The 17,843-nt window shown below is 38.0% G+C and overlaps 1 protein-coding gene across 1 annotated transcript in view; it reads right to left on the reverse strand.

Annotated features, from left to right (window-relative positions):
* Nucleotides 1–2,693: 2,693 nt before the first annotated feature.
* LOC127648627 (period circadian protein homolog 2-like) overlaps nt 2,694–17,843 on the reverse strand; it is a 41,301-nt gene continuing 26,151 nt past the window's right edge. Inside the window, 15 exon segments of the mRNA XM_052133313.1 lie at nt 2,694–4,189; nt 4,191–4,295; nt 4,730–4,880; nt 6,881–7,094; nt 8,947–9,124; nt 9,678–10,114; nt 10,117–10,581; nt 10,965–11,222; nt 11,525–11,584; nt 12,220–12,405; nt 14,000–14,127; nt 14,976–15,141; nt 15,226–15,301; nt 17,270–17,410; nt 17,593–17,701. Coding sequence (XP_051989273.1) covers nt 4,130–4,189; nt 4,191–4,295; nt 4,730–4,880; nt 6,881–7,094; nt 8,947–9,124; nt 9,678–10,114; nt 10,117–10,581; nt 10,965–11,222; nt 11,525–11,584; nt 12,220–12,405; nt 14,000–14,127; nt 14,976–15,141; nt 15,226–15,301; nt 17,270–17,410; nt 17,593–17,701 — 2,734 coding nt within the window. The 3' untranslated portion in view covers nt 2,694–4,129.

The following is a 17,843-nucleotide window of genomic DNA, read 5'->3' on the forward strand; positions in this document are numbered from 1 at the left end:
ATACAAATATTTTGTATCAATTGACTCAATAAATATAAGACTAACTGTGATAACTAAGGCAGAAACTACAGTTGCCACAATCATTTTTTTGTAAGGGACTACAAATAGAACAAACTGTCAAGATCGTCAATGTCACAATGTTTAGTCTGTTTCAATAAAACTCCCATAATATTCAGGGTTTCCATAGCATTTGCCCACTTGATTTCAACTTTATTTATCAGTCGTTAGTGATTTCTGTTTAAAGTTTAGTTTTTTTAAAATAATTTTATAGTCCCTCAGAGGTTTGCTATGGTGAATAAACGCTTAACGTGCAATTTTGCGCATTGCAATTCTGGGCTCATCTGCTTGAATGTAGCCCATATAGTCTATGCGTCATCAATAAGGTGCACACTGAATTAGTCTTGGTAGCCTACATTAAAGGTGCACTCGGTATTTGTTTCCTAATTAAAAAAGCTTAACTCCTATAGACATGAAATGTAATTTTCCAATTTTTGAATGAAATCATGACCACTCACATTAAAATAAAGACTCCAGTTATATCAGTAACCTTATAAAAGCAGTTTTATTCTACATGGAGAGGATCCGCACACGGGGCTGCCATGTAAGAATCACATGACCAGCAGAATACTATTTCCATCCTGTTATTTGACACTTTCACTCATTGAATACTACATTTCTACAACGGCATCTGAAACTGAAAACCTGTTTTGAAATGATGCTGCATCCAAGCCGCTAGGTGTCAGTGTAAGTACAAGATCAGAATCAGAATGAGCTTTAATGCAAAGTACGCAGTGACAGAAGCTTCCAGTGCACACACAATACAAGACAGAGATAATAAAAAATAGAAAGCGAATAAAAGATATTAGTATATATAAAAATACACAATAAGACATATTCCCGTGCCTGACGGATCTGGTGCTCAGTGCTCTGTCACGCCTGCCAGAAGGAAACAGTTTAAAAAGGAAGTAGGCAGGGTGAGGGGGGGTCCAGAGGGATGTTTCCAGCCCTTTTCCTCACTCTGGATGTGTGGGGCCAGGGGGCAACCAATAATCCACTCAGCAGTCTGAACTTTGTAGTCTTCAGATGTCTGATTTCGTTCCTGAACCAAACCAGACAGTTATTGAAATGCAGAGGACAAAACCACCACATCTCATTCATTTTCAATGAGAGCTGGCTACTTCCGGCAACACGAGCGATGGCGACTGTTGGTGACCGGATGTGGGCGTGTCCAGCGACACGACAAAGTTGAGAAATGTTTAACTTTATACAAATGAAGAGCGACTTTCAGAAGCGGCGACAGCCAATATGAGAGAAGACAGTAGAGCTCACGTGATCCTAATATTTTTATAATATTATTTATTGTAAAGAAACTGTAAAAGAAAGCTGTTTAGACTCTCCATACACACCAGTAGTGACATAATCACATGCAGCGACAAAGTAGCTGGCAGTGTGAACTGTGAACGCAGCTTTAGCCACGATAAGCGTTTTTCATTATTGTTGAATGTCCCCTAGCTAAGGGGATTTTTCACTTTTAAGCCCCAGAAAAAAATTCAGTATGACGTTAAACTCAGAAATTGAAAATATGCTCATCATGGAAGAGGTGTATTCAAGTAAATGGTTTGTGTGAATTGCATTTATTATTATTATTATTATTTTAATGTAATAGATCTGGACAAAAATGAGCAACACTTCATCATTGTCACTTAGGACACATGGCCATAATATGCACCTGTTCTGCATAAAGCAACGGCTCATTGTTACTTATCGCGGCCCATTTGGCATGTTATGGCCTGCTTGGTTCTCCCGATGGCCATTCCACCCCTGATCGGCCCAAAAGTGCGTCGGCCCACCGGGAAAATGCCCGGTATGCCAGATTACCAGTCCAGCCCTGCCTGTTACCCTCTGTTATTGTATTGTATGATGAATCTTGTGAAAATAATCCTCGTTATGACCTCGTTATGATCATGAAATGTATTGATTTTTTATTTTTTGCTTGCCCACTGTCACAGACACACATTTTTTCTACTCCAATAACTGAACTAGTAAAGGAAGTTTGGGAAGTCTTTTAAATCCACATACTGCGTTCGCAGACAGTCGACAGTTTGTAATGTCGGATCAAGGGCTAATTTTAGGCGTCTGAATGTTGTAGACTTGATAGGGGGCCTGGAGGAAGCATTCTCACCTGCTTGTCCTCAAATTGGCGCAGGTGTGAAAGGAGAGGAACTACCGCACCTTTCATCTGCGGTGGCGCAAACCCCTGTTGGGGTGCACGTTTAGGGTCTGCCAATCACATGAAGGGAAGTTGTACATCCGACGTGCGTTGTAAAGCATAATAACTGTGTAAAGAGGACGGTTACTAAATGTACTAAACTAGGTCGTCCGACTTTGAACATATGGCACAGAAAGGGCCCCTCTGTCCCAACGGTCAGTTTTCGCAGGGCTCTCAAATGGGCTATAAACCTCAAAAACTTAAGAATCAAGATTAAGTGTTTAAATGCATAACATAGCACCGTTCTCTTATAACGCTTAATAAAAGTGTTATTTTTAAAGGTGTTTAGTTACTAGTCCCCATAAAGCTTCTTATCTCATAGCCTCACTTTATTACTTTTTTGAAGCCTGGATTTCCTTACTAAATTCATACATTGTATTTGAAATGTAACATGATTAAAGACTCAACCAAGGTTTGTTATATCTTTCTTGTAATTAATTTATTCCAAATAAACTTTATAAAAACAAAAAAAAGGTATATATATACACACAAGGTATGTATATATATATAGGACACCACAAAGGAATACAATACATCCAAGATATCTGAAAGTGACAGAATACAAGCACATATTTCTTTACAATGTGGGCTATGCATTGACATATTTTACAGAACAATACCTGTTTTTTTCAACAATAAGCTTAATGCCAAATAAAGCACACTGGTATTTCAATTACTTTCAAGATGGAGACCTAAAAATGCAATATTTAATGTAATTTGGCCCATTCATCCATAATAAAGTGCTTCTGTGCTTTAGTAATTGTGTTGGACAGGTCTTCACAGGAGATCATAGATTGGACTGAGACTTTTGTCAGGGTGATTATTACACCTCTGAGCAGAGCATTAGTCTTGGCCTTAATAAAGAGTTGAAATTTAACACTGAGGTGCTACATTAAAACAGACCATCAGATAAGGTGCATTTGAAACACACGTGACAGTCCAAATAAGAAAATAGCACCTAAAATTCTTGAAATACTCTCCACATAACGCTACATGTAACTTGAGCTTTTAGATTCACCCAATAACTGAATAAATAAGCTGCCATTGGTAAAGAAAAGTCATTTGACTATGTTCTCTTAGTCCAAGTACCTTTGAACTGTCCTAGTTTAATAAATAATATTCAAGCTCATAAACTACAAGTTCTCTGTGTAGGATTGTGAATTGACCAGATATCAGATACCTACCCCAAAACACAACTATCAAACCCCAGAAGAACTTTTTTAAGTGCTTAACGTCTGTATTTAGAAAGGGGAAAATACATATAAAAAAGTTTTGTAGTAAAAAAAGGAGATACAAAGAGGAAAATAAATTATTCACAGAAAATCCCAGACAGCAGTGTATGTACATCAACAAAGACTTTTTCAGGATAACACTGGAAAGGAGGGCATACTTCTCCCAAAAATATAAAATTCTGTTGTCTTTACTTGTCCTGGTGTCGATCCATATTTCTTTCTTCTGCGTGGTACACGAAAGGGACTAATGCCCTCAGTCACCATTCACTTTCAATGTCTGGAAACAAATATGCAATGAAAGTGAATGGTGACTAAGGCTAACATTCTGCCTAACATCTCCCTTAGTGTTCCACAGATGATAGTCAGTTATACAGGTTTGCAACAAAAATAATCTTTAGTCTGGAAATATCTTTTACTCTCATTTGCTTTCACATTCATTTATGCATTGATTCATCCATCCGTCCATTCAAATTGTGTATTTACACATCTGTACAAACACAAACACAGAAACAAACACACAATCATCTCACTACATCCTATCTTAATTAAAGGTTTGTGTCTGCAACAGACTCTCTCAGTGCTAAAATGTCAGCATTGTCCAATTAGATGAGGTTTGTACACATGGGTGTTAGGTGACAGGTCCAAGACAGGCATGTGTTTTCGAACGTGTAGGGTCTTCATTGCTATTGGCTTGGGGGCATGGTGAAATCACTGCTTTCGCTTTCTCCCATGTGCGGGTCTGGTGACTCGTCCTCTGTTAGTGTTTCACTGGCCTCGTCGCAGCCGAAAAATGCCTGCAAACAAACAAATGTACTAAGTCAACATAAAACAGCATTTGCACCCATTTTACTTCCTCAAAGGAATAATTCACCCAAACATTTTAATCCGGTCATTATTTACTCACCCTAATGTGGATATACAGTATGCAACTGCAAATGAGTTACTGATTTTCAGCAAATACTGTAAATAACTACTCGGGCGTTCCTATTGTATGGCTTCAGAAGACTTGGATTATAGCACAAGAGTCATGTACACTACTTTTATGATTCTTTATGGTGCTTGTCATTTTTGGATCTCGATAGCACCCGTCCCGATTCACTTTCAATGAATGAAAAACCAAAGCATGACCATGCTTAACATCTCCTGTTTGGATGTGAGTGAGTAAATTATGACTTAATTGTCATTTAGCCCTTTAATCATCCAATGAAATCTCCATGATGGTGTGTACCTTGACGTCGATGGCTTTGGGTATCCCACCTCTTCTCAACCAGGGATGCACTTCTGCCAGCTCTCTCTTTTGTTCTTCTGTAAAGCATGGCTGACTTTTCTGCATCTGCCTCAACTTCTCTTTGTCCTCTTTCAAAACCTTCTGAATATCACTGTAAAGGGAACAGAAACACAAACAAATGCTCACTCACTGACCAAGTAGACAAAGTAGATGGGAAACACTCAAAAGAATATTTGAGTAGCACCCCCTAAAGGACATAATTTATTTTTTTCTCCCCTTTTCGGAATGCCCAATTTCCAATGCGCTCTAAGTCCTCTTAGTGGCGTAGGGGCTCGCCTCAATCCGGGTGGCGGAGTAAGAATCTCAGTTGCATCCGCATCAGAGATCGTCAATCTGTGTATCTTATCAAGTGGCTTGTTGAGCGTGTTACAGCGGAGACCCAGCGCATGGGAGGCTCACGCTCATGCAAGTTTTACTAAGGAAACCTTAATGTAAGAATAAGGCGGAGTTGACCTCGTTGCAATGATGTCGTCACGTTTAATGACTGCGCTTTCTTAAATCGCCCAAAGTGATTTGTAGCTAGGCATGCGTAATTTGTCAGTCAATTCCTCATAGACAGATAGCAAGATATATAAACACATTCATATTTACAGATAGATGGCCTTGAATGCCACCTTTTTTTCTCTTCAGTCTGGAGAGGGCATATATAGTTTGATAGATGATTCTGCTGACAGATGACAGAAATTCCCAATTCATCCGCGCTACACAGTTACACTTTGCCTGTGACCAGGGAACGCAGAGTTGTCAAAACCTTTATCTCCTGTGTAATTGTAACTGCATCTCTGTCTAAGTTTACAATAATGAAAACATCCTCACGATTCAGGTGATAACTTTTTTAAAGTGTCAATGACAATATAATATTTATAATGTTATAATGTTATATTATCAAAATACATTGACTTTACTGCAATTTTAGGCCATACCTTTTAAAAGGTCAGTGTCATAATTATATACTAAAACATTGTTAGTAGTTAGGAGCTACTTTAAGCATTAAAATGCCTCAAGAATTATGCCAATTTTACGAGTCCTATAATTAGGAGTCACTCGGCCCTAATTTTTAAGAGTTGCTCCAGAATTTCCGCATTAGGACAATATTTTAGCCTTAAGACTTTTGTAAATCCAGGCTCTGATTTCTGTGGATAACTCAATTATATAACATACATTAATATCCACATAAAAACAGGAATTTTCTGTTTAAGTGCAGGGTTTCAACACATAAAAACAAATGACTTTTCCAGTCATTTGTGATTACTGGATCTTAAATTATTTAAAAATGTATGAAATTCAGACCAATTCACAAACAAATCACTCAAACTAATTTGTGAACCGATTCAACTTATGAATTAAAAAATCACTATGGCTTGCATGCGCGTTTTACTCTACATTAAGAGCAATATCTAGCAAATTAAATAGTTAAGAGCAGAATAATGTATTTATTAAAGATTTTTCCATGACTTTTAAGATTTTATAAATTTTTTCATGATCTGTTCAGGAAGGAAAACATAGTTTTGACCCTGGGAGCCCTGTAAATTGCCGGATAAAGATTTAACTTTGATTACCTAGACAGAAAAATATCCTCAACTTGGTTAAACAAGATACAAACTCTAACTTTAAAGCTGCGAATTGCCACTCACGGATTAGAAGTGGTTGAAATGGATTAAAAATAGGACAATTGTGATTTATTGAAGGTTCTTGCAGTAAATTTTTTACTCATTTCAAAAGTTTTACTTCTAAAGAAAGTTATTTTTACAACATATGTATAAAATCATCAAAGAGTTCAGTCATATCAGTAACCATATAAAAGCTCTTTTTATTCTAAACGGGGCATGGGCACCTAATGGGGGCAGCCATGTTAGCATATTATGACCAGCTGAATACTACTTTCAGTAACTGCCCTGCTATTGGACACTTTCATTCATGGATTAAATTAATCCTGGCTTTCTACAAAGGCATTCGTAACTGAAAACTACTGTGTTTGAATGATGCAGCATCCAGGCCACGAGGTGTCAATGTAAGCCTATGTAAGCCACTTCGACATACAAATGCACCTTTATACAGGGCAGGGCCTTTTTCCTCTCTCCTCCCACTCACCGAGATGGTAGCTGGTATGACATCATAACATCTTTGTCCACGTCAGCCATGAGCAGCCACAGTGGGTCCTGCAGTCCATACTTGTTCTCACTCCCCTCCATTGCCTTCGGACCCGAGCCGGAACCAGAGCCTGGCCCTGTGGTCTTATGGGATTTCTGCGAAGAATCAACACTGCCGAAGTAGTTACTGCTGTTGTTGCTTGTGTGACTGCTTCCTGTGAAAGATTCAGAGAAAAAAGGGGTGGTTAGAGAAGATCTTTGAAAAGCAAGATAGCACAGCTGTAGAGCTGCAAGTGCAATCCAATGAGACAATAAAAAAGCAATGCAGCGTTTTGTCATGCTACACCACTACTTATTAGAAATGTAGCTTGTCACTGGATAAGCTACAATATTCTGAAAACAGATGAACAATTGTCACGCTACTGAAAAATGCAGTTAGGTTAGTAGCGTTGCTTATTTTAGTTATTTACTCCTCAACACAACCATAGACAACCCACTTTAAGAGGAAGTAGGAACATTTGTTTTGGTACATTTTGAATATTGTGGGCCTCAAATATAACATTGTTCCTCTTTTGGGGTTTTTTCATTGTAGAGTACTGGGTGATATTTATTTTAGCCTTTTTACAATATTTGATATACATCTCACTATTCATGCATTTGCTCTGAAATCACTTAAAAGGGTGGGGTTCTTCAAAATTGCTGTTTTCAAACAGCAATAGTAGCCAATTTGATTAAAAATGTTTTATGCATGAAGTAAAAAACAGTAAATATCTAATTAATAAATTATATATACATATGTTTACAGAATAAATAAATTCTATATCTAAAATGTCAAATTATCATTACTATTATTATAAAAAGATTATATTATTATAAAAAATGTGTAGTATTAAAATACATATAAAATAAAAACGATATTTTCATTTAATCACATTCACAGCATTGTAATTCAGTCCAGTAAAACCTTTTCACAGAAAACTGAAGGAAGATGACGTGTTCTTACAGTCCATCTGCATTTCATTTGAATTCTCGGTTTCCATACACATGTGTCAGATAGAAGTTTTTGGCCGTAAACTATGCATTTTTAAATGCTGTTTCGAAGTGAGAGGAGTTCAGTTTTGGAAAGCGTGACTTGAGATCACCGTTTTCTGTTCCATCCTGTTACACTCCATCTATTCTTGTGTGAACAGCACCGTACAATAAGAGTACATACAACTGTAATTACGGTAATACAATTTGAAAAATGATTCCCGCTATATTGAAGCTTGAGGACCGCGGCACCATTATACCATGCAACCCTAATAAGCACCAATATAACAATAGACATTAGCAAACAGAAATATTTACTTAAATACCTTTTAACAAAAACATTTAAATACATCAAAAGTGCCCTGTGGGGACTTTTGTGAAAATGTTTAAATGATGGTGCATGTGAATACTGGAATTAGAATTCACTGAAATGTCTTACCAACTGTAACAGCATTTTTCTGTTGATGTATAAATCTATTAAAAATGTGTCTTAACGCTCTCTCTGAGCCTGTTTACATTTACTGATAACTGTAACAACATGGAGTGGTGGTGGCGTAGTGGACTAAAGCACATAACGGGTAATCAGAAGGTCACTGGTTCGATCCCCACAGCCACCACCATTGTGTCCTTGAGCAAGACACTTAATCCAGGTTGCTTTATCAGTGTAAGGTCATAAGCGGCGGGCTTGATGTAAAAGCATAGAATAACGTGATTATTTCAAATCTCATGTAAACATGTCTTTCTTTCTTTGTCAAATTTTTTAAATAAGCAGATTTTTGGGAATAATCAGGTTTACATGTGCATGTAAACCTGCTCATCGTCAGCTTGTAATCTGTTCAAGAACATGTATGTAAATGTGCTCAGTGTGAAACTAGCCTAATGTCTTTAGAAAAATATGTTTCTTCAAATCCTTATGATTTTCACAATGCGTTAAATGTTATACTGCTAGAATAATCATCACATATATATCATGACTATTCAATATATTGCTCAGCCTTATATCAGATTTACTGTTGCAAACTCTCATCCTGTACTGACCTGTTCCACTGCCAGATCCACCACTGGCAGAAGTTTCACAGCCATTAGAACCAGAGCCCATGGATTCTGAGGTGGCAGAACCGGTGCCAGACTGCATGTCCTCTGGGAGGATGTCCAGCAGGTCACTAGACGATGAGAACTCATCACTATGTTGATTGTCGACAGGTGAACTTTCATCCTGAAAAAGAGGATAGGGCCAGGAGAGGTCAATTGATTGACCTACAACAGCTAATAATGCATTTTCCTCTCTGTTCACAGTTCACTTTTTGGCTGCTTTCACTATAGACCTCCTAGATGAACCTGGGCATAGTCTGGGGTGTGCACTTATAATTTTATGTGTGTTTAAAGCCTAGTATCACCACACATTCAGTGATGCAAAGGTTAAAAAGCTGGAGTCACTTGCTTAAAAAAAAAAGAGGAAGTACTGCCACCTGTTGGTCAAACAATAGAATTGCCATTTGGTAAATCATGATCAAAGAATGAAAGGGTGAATGGAAAATATGGTATGATGGTATGTGTCTAAAATGCATGGTAAAACCATAATATCATGTCCAAAAACATGGTGATATCATGGTACATCTACACAGTAATCTTTAAAAATCATCAAGGCTATACGTAACAATATGCATAAACATAAACATAGTATTACCATGGTATCATAATGTCCAAAATACTGGTACTATCTTGGCACATGGTAACATGGAAGAGAAAGAGAGAGATGGAGTCCTTACTTGTGGCACATCCTTGTCAGATTTGGCCTGCCCAGTTGCACTCCCTGCTTTCTCCACAGTATTACTGCTGTTCCCCTGCTGCACAACAGAGGGTGCTGAGCTCTCCAGTCTCTCAGCAGTGCGCTGGGTCTCTTCTAACTGCAGGAGGTTGAGCTGCAATGGGGAGGTGCATCGTGACTGAAACATAGGAGGGGAAGGCGGGCCCTCTCCACTCATAGACTGGGGGGTGGGACACCATGATGGCCGCTCAGGGGTGGGTGGCTTGTCCGGGCCCGTGAACGTAAATGGCTGTGTTTTGAACGGAGGGTGTGAGGTAAAAGGGTTTTGAGGGGTGAATTTAGTCTGTATTGTAAAAGTGGACTGCGGAGGACATTGTGTCTGTGTTGGGAAACCAGGCTGCGGTTGAAAGGGAGGCCGGGAGGGAAACTCTCCTGCTTTGGGTAGAATGGCTGACCTGGAGTGCTCCCCATTTGAGGGAACATGTAGTTCGGCAGTACCAGGGCAACCATGGGTGTCACCAAAGGGGCAGTGTATGGTGTCTGGATGGGCTGCATTGGTATTTGTGGATCCTGGTTGCACAGACTGTTTTCAAAACCCGACATAGAAGCATCCACCCTCGGTGGTATAGTACAGGCCCCTGGGTAAACTTGGAGAGGGTATGTGGGCATCACGGCCGGATAGGCGATGGGGTACGTGGACTGAGATGTGTCTGAAGGAGACCAGCAGGACTGGTAGAGTCCCTGGAGCTGAGGTCTGGGTGCTCGTCTGCGACCGGAAGTGGTGCTTTCAGATGACTCGTTCGGCTTGATGCGTTTGGATTTGGTCTTTTTCTGTCGACCTCGGCGAGTTACAGTTGTCTCTGGTGCAGTGCCAACCTGCTTACATGAGCGAGTAGCAGGCACAGCTGCAGAAAGAGAAAGAGAGAGGGAAAGGTAATGGGAAAGGGAACTCAGTTTTAAGATCGCAGTTACACTACAGCGCTTACAATACAAGTGAATGGCCCCAGAAAGTAAACATTCATATACACTCATTTTCAAAAGTATAGCCACAAAATGTAAAACAAAACATGGTTTTAGTGTGATAAAATCACTTGCTAACCTATAATTTGTAAAGTCTAGCGTACTCTACATGACTCAAGCTCATCTCCTTTGATGTTTTGAGTCGGCAACTGTATATACTATATATTGTGGCTTAATGGTCCAAAAACTCTAAAATATCTCTATATAGTGTTGATCACTTTTTAAATTCAGGTTTAGGCTTAAGCACAGATCGTTAACAAACACTTACCCTCAGATGCGGCCGGTTCTTTCTGTTTCTCCAGACAGTGGGAGCAGTCTGCTTTAAAAGCATGCACACCTTGCAGCTTTCTGAAGCGACTGAGAAATGCCTGCTCCTCCTTCTGCGTATGTGCTGCCAGAACCTGCTTGGTCAAGCCCAGTTCCTTGTAAGTCTCTCTCTCCTGGCATTGGGGTAAGACAGCAGCCGGGGGCACAACGAGACCCTGACCTTCAGTTCCTTCAGCACTGGGAACGTCTTCAATGATTTCTGCAAGGAAAAATACAAGACGTTCAAAAACAACAACAAAAACAACAAGCACAGTGTTATCCCAAGATACAGGTGGCCTGGCCAGCATTTGTTTACAAGCTGCATCGAGGCCTTCTCAAGCTCATTTTATTCATGTTGGGAAGGACACCAGAGGGAAATGCAAGTAGGGTGAATTAATTCTTGTAAATGTCAGTTTGACCCGACACCTTAATTTCACTCCACCCTCAACCCAACACAATCAATCAATCTTTCATAGGGATGCAAACATTTTAGTCCCTATGTTGTGGGAAGATTTTACTAACTTTGCAAGTGAAGTTTGGAAGAGAACTCTTGCTTTGTAGAGATGTGTCTTGTTGATACAACTAAAACAAAAAAAGTGTTTTACCAAGGAATAGAGAAAAGACATGTAGCCCTAATACAGATAAGAACAATCACAGGAGTGTAGACATAATTTAAAATAAATGACATCTGGGTATAAGCCCATTTGTCCTGCATGTATAACACAATATAATGGTTTCTACAAGTGTAAACAATTGATTTTACAAACAATTTGGCTATTAGTGTTTTTACTTTTACTATTGTCATGGTTTAAAAAAAAAAATCCAATAACTTGTTATTGCGATACTACCATTTTGCCTCTAAAACATTTGGGGTTATTTAGAAGGAAAAAAAAAAAATGCCCAGATCTAGCGACACCACAGGAAAAACAAGCTGTATTACCTATAACAACACTGCTCGACAAAGACAAAACGCAGTGACTATAACAGAAATTGTGTCTTTTAGACTGTGATCTGTCCTGTGACTCATTGGTTTGGGTCATGTATGCTCAGATTATACTACAGACTATTTTATTAATCCACATTTGGCTGGACATTTGTGCCATGAAGCCATTTTTCTCAGTTTCCGTTTAGACATAGTTACTGCGTTTTGGCTTAAAAGGTCAGAATAGATAAACAGGTAGACAGAAAAACAAGACAGATAGGAATATATCATTTACCTTTCTTGTCTCCCACATGTACTATTGTACTACTGTAGCTACACTGGCTGGTAATGGAAACCACGCTTTCAGGTTTACTGGGCAACGGAAGTGGCTTTAGAGACGGGCTCACTACACCGGAACCTGGCGGCTTCTTGGACACATCTAATGACGAGAGACTTGGTTGGTCCTTCAGATGACCAGACTCTGAGGGCAGACAGAATGGAGAGAGAAAGAATAAATCATTTTAACCTTCTTCAAGGTTTCGCTTGATCACTTGTGATCAGATCACACAAGATGAATGTCAAAACATTAGATCACAAACAATGGATCAATCAGATTAATCTAGGGCTGGGATGAGAATCTTGAGTGTACTTTGTGTGCACATTAGCATTAGCGATGTATGAGAGTTTCAATTCCATTCAGTTAATTTGTAAAGCACTTTTTACAATGCATATTGTTCAAAAGGAACTTTACAGAAAGTGTGCTAATAAATGCATTTCTACGATTTTTACTTTACATTTTTCTTTTTTTTTTTTTTATAAAGGAAAAAATGTGCTCCCTTGAAACTGACCTCGCTTACATGGTCACCAGAATGCCCCTTATTGCCAAAGACCTGAAATTGGCATTTGCGTTTTTATTTTGGCTTTGGCTTTCTCTATACTCATGTATCCACATGCTTGGTCAACAAGCAGCTTCCTCCACAGCAACGTAATTTCCTCACGACACTTCTGTAAATAACTAACATAGCATCTGAGAAATCCGAGATCTCAGTTGCTTTGCTTTATTCCCAGATATTGAGTTGATGCTGTGCTTGTCTCCTTATCTTTCCATTGTGATCTGCAACAGAATTGCACCGCAATAATGGGGTTTCCCTCTTATGTAAAACTCCAGGATTCCCCCATTGCACTTGAGCGCATATACACGGACGTGAGGGACAGTACTCGATATTTTAATTTGGTATATATTGGTACATATATTTTATAGTATATGTCCTTTTCTCTTTTCCCACTATACTTCCAGAAATGTTGAATTATTTACGTTGTGTTAACTTGTAAATCCTGTAAGAATGCCACTTATGCATTTACATGGCCACATAAGCCGTGCTCTCCAGGAGTAAGGTGGTCATGAATTTTCAGGGGCATTTTGTTTTACCTCTAATTGTTATCTTATTTGTTTATTTGTTTTTTGTTTTTAATACGACGTCAGCTTCTATGGCTATTTTCCTGGTGAAATCCAGGTTAAAATACAGTATAATCATAGGTAAAACAACTAAAAACCTACAAAAAATTTTGAAAATCCATTTGAAATAAACTCTCAAACTTATTCTGGACTAAGGGTTACTGTACATTTATGTCAAACACTTTAATTTGATTCATAAATATGAACAATTCAATCAGAACAATTATGGCTGATATGCATAAAAATACAAATTAAAAAATCCTTAATATTAGTTCAACAACATTTGTTTAAGAAACAGTGAATACAGATATCTGACAGCTACAGGGCATTATAGTATTTATATTACAACTTACAACTTAGAGGCTATGAAATCATTATGATATTAAATGATAGAAGAGTAAAACAATTTTAAAACATTGGAACTCACTAAAGTGACATTTTTTTTATTTTTTATATTTCACTTTTAGTGGCATTTTTGCCCTAAGCCCTGGTTAATTTCTGAGCATTGATGGATAACAACAGCTAATAGAAGATAAGTATGTTTAATACACATAGAATCAAAAGATATTGTAAATCATCTGACTCCATTATGCAAGAACAAACAGGATTTTCACAGTACCTTCAGACACCTGCATGGAGATCTCAACACCTCTCCGTTTGTCCTCATCTGAGTTAGAGGATGTTGTGTTTGAGGAAGACTGACACTTCCTCTTCACTGTGATGGGCACGTTACAGCTGTCCAAATACCTGAGAGAGAGCGAGAAAGCCATCGTCAATGGAAACAATTATTCAGGATTCAAAATAAAAGCACACAAGATTTGCCTTGTTTTGTCTGTATTAAATAGTTTTGTACCATTCTGTCCCTATGATCACTTGTTTATTGTGGTTTTCCAGTGAAACGCGAGAGTAGAAATTCTATTGCATATTCTCTAATCAGCAAATATCAGTCAAGACAAACCCAAGGAATAACTTGTTCATATATAAAATCTCTCATGAAAACAAAGAAAAGATTAGATGCAACACAGAGCACAATGTGAATTTTTTATATCAGTGTATGAGATATCAACAGCTCGACATTTACTGGAAGTGAGAGTTTTGGACAAATAACACAAAATATTATTTCTCATTGGCTGGTGGAAAAATAAAAGACCTTCCAGATAAAAAAATTAAATTAAAAATAAAATAAAAAAACCCTCATTGCTTAATTGCGTGAGGCGGATTTTCAAACTTGTGAAGTAGAGACTTTGGATGTGTGTTGAAAAAATAAATCATTATTTTAATATTTTATTGGGTCCTCTAAATAGTGTTTAAGGCTTTTCTGACTTTTTTGGCTTCACACTTTGCACCATGTTTCTGAAGCTGATTTCTGACGAATAGACATTGTCAGTCGATTCCCTCTGCTGACTCATGTAAACGAGTTATTTTACTTTCTTACAAGTACATTTAATTCAGTTGTTCAACTTCTGTTTGTGCCACACGATCAACAAGTCAATAAATTTGACAAACCAAATCATTCGAGACAGTTTCCTACCTTAAACCTTTCAGAAACCATCACAAATCAGATTTCACTGTGCCGTGTCTTTGTGTCTTTGTACCTGATTACGCTGTCCAGGCAACTAATTTGCTGATAGGAACAGACGGTCTGATCTTTGAAGGCCAGCTCCTCTTGAACAGCCGCTCGCTGGTCTTCAGTGGACTCTCTCAAATTCACAGGGTATGCCAAGTCTTTGGGCCGAACCATGGAACCTTTCTGGTGAAACTCTGCAGGGAAGAAGGTACAATATTTAGGCACTGAGTTCAAGACATAGACACTGATGACAGATGAAGGTGGATATCTGCACGTACTTGTAGGGCTCTTCTTCAACAGCTGCTCCTGGTTTTTCAGCATGTGAACACCTTTGCAGATCTCCTGAAAGCTCCTCTGAGGAAACACACCAAAAAATCAAAAGTTTGTCCACATCTGCTTCACACATCTTCTATTTATATTATTACTATCAACATTTATGAATAACAGTAGTCATCAAAACTGAAATGGATGTATGGGAATTATGTAGTGACCAAAAAAATGTGTCACAATGCTGCCTGGCACTTTTTCTTTTTTCACTCAATTTTGATGTTATTACTAGATATTATATGATCTGGTGAAATCTGGTTATATGATGTGGATAGTACATGAGATATTTTCTAGTTAAAATGTCATCTGATCTGATTAAACCATAAATTGTCTTGTGATAATGAGATATTATGAGGTAAAAATGACATTTTCTAATTAAAACAACATTTGGGGGGCCTAGGTAGCTCGGCGAGTATTGGCGCTGACGATCACCCCTGGAGTCGCGAGTTCGAATCCAGGGTGTGCTGAGTGACTCCAGCCAGGTCTCCTAAGCAACCAAATTGGCCCGGTTGCTAAGGGGTAACCCCCTCATGGTCGTGATTAGTGGTTCTCGCTTTCAATGGGGTGTGTGGTAAGTTATGCACGGGGGGCAGTGGTGGCTCAGTGGTTGAGGCTCAGGTTACTGACCAGAAGGTCGGGGGTTCAAGCCCCAGTACCACCAAGATGCCACTGTTGGGCCCTTGAGCAAGGCACTTAACTCCAGGTTGCTCCGGGGGGATTGTCCCTGTAATAAGTGCACTGTAAGTCACTTTGGATAAAAGTGTCTGCCAAATGCATAAATGTAAATGTAAAAATGCATGGATCGCAGAGAATAGCATGAGCCTCCACATGCTATTAGTCTCTGCGTTGTCATGCACAAGATGAGCGGATTGACTATCTCAGAAGCGGAGGCAACTGAGACCAACCGGATTGAGGTGAGGACATAGTAAGCAGTGGGAATTGGGCAAGCCAAATTGGGGAGGAAAGTTGATAAAAAAATATTTAAAAAAACACTGATCTGGTTAAAACAGACATAACTCATCTTTTCTATCTGATCAAAGCAGAAATGTTCTAGTGATGAGATATTATGAAGTAAAATTGACATTGACTAGTAAAAATAACATATTTTCAACATTTTATCTGGTAAAAACTGATATTTTCTAGTGATAACAAGATATGAAGAAAAAAAAATTACATTTTCTAGTAAAACATTTATATTTTCTTGTTAAAATTACATCTGATCTGATAAAACCAGACATTTTCTGGTGATTTGATATTATGAGGTAAAAGTAACACTGATAAGTCAAAAAAATAACATATTTTTCTAATGATAATGAGATATGAGGTAAAAAAACAAAAATAAAATTTCTAGTTAAAAACGACATTTGATCTGGTAAAAAAAATAAAAATTTTCTATTAATAATGAGATGAGGTAAAAATATGAAATTTTCAAGTAAATACAGTATACTTTCCAATTAAAACATAATTTGATCTGGCAAAAAAAAAATAGACATTTTCTAATAATAACAAGATACGAGGTAATATATAAATATATATAGTTAAAACGACATCTGATCTGATTCAAAATGGCATTGTTAGCGATAACAACCTATTATAAGGTAATAAATTACATGTTCTAATAAAAATGGGACATTATGTGGTAAAAATGACATTTTCTAGTAAAGCATTTATATTTTCAAGTTGATCAATATCTGATCAAAACTATCTTATATTTTAGGTCCCTCAAAGTATCCACAATTTGTCTAGATTACAGCTCTGCACCCTCTAGCCATTCTCTCAACCAACTTCATGAGGTGCATTCTGGGAGTCTTTTCAAACATTATCGAAGGAATTCCCATATATGCTGACCACTTAATGTTCAATATTTGATTAAAGTCACATTTGTTTTGTGGTTGATTGTGAGGACCTCTAGAGAACCTTGAAACACAACAGGGATCCTATTACAGGTTAAAGGTTATACTATACAATACTGTAATAATTCATCATGTCACTCACCGGTTTCGTTTGGCCAACATCTTCTTCCTCACATGGTTGCCATGTTCCTTTCCCATTATTCTCACTGGACGATGCTACACTCATCAGATGATCATTACTAGCGAGGCTTCCATAGCCACTTGAAACGTTGTTGTGCACCGGCTACAACAAATACATACAAACACACACTAACTTTTAATTGTCTTGACTTTCACATCTATCAAAAATGTATTTATTTTTGCAATTACATTTGATGATGCTAGTGGCACAGAAATGAAACACTTTGCCTTAAACCTCTCACTCAGTCACCATTTAGCTCTTATAATGTCAGTGAGTTTTCGCACCTGCAGCAGGAGTCTGTGTATTTGCTCAGTAATTTCCTGGATGTCTGAGTCTAAGGATTTGCCCTCAGCTACGGCCGGAGCAGCAAAAACATCCTCATTCACTGGACCCCTGGAAGGATAGACAAAATTACATTTATATCTACAATTACAAAACTATAAATTGTTTCCATTTATAAATATAAACTACAGCCAGAAGTTCAACTGTGTCTCATGTTGTAACAAATAAAAGCTATTCTGGGACATTCAGTCAC

Source organism: Xyrauchen texanus, chromosome 9, assembly GCF_025860055.1.
Source record: "Xyrauchen texanus isolate HMW12.3.18 chromosome 9, RBS_HiC_50CHRs, whole genome shotgun sequence".
In the NCBI taxonomy this organism is placed as follows: Eukaryota; Metazoa; Chordata; class Actinopteri; order Cypriniformes; family Catostomidae; genus Xyrauchen; species Xyrauchen texanus.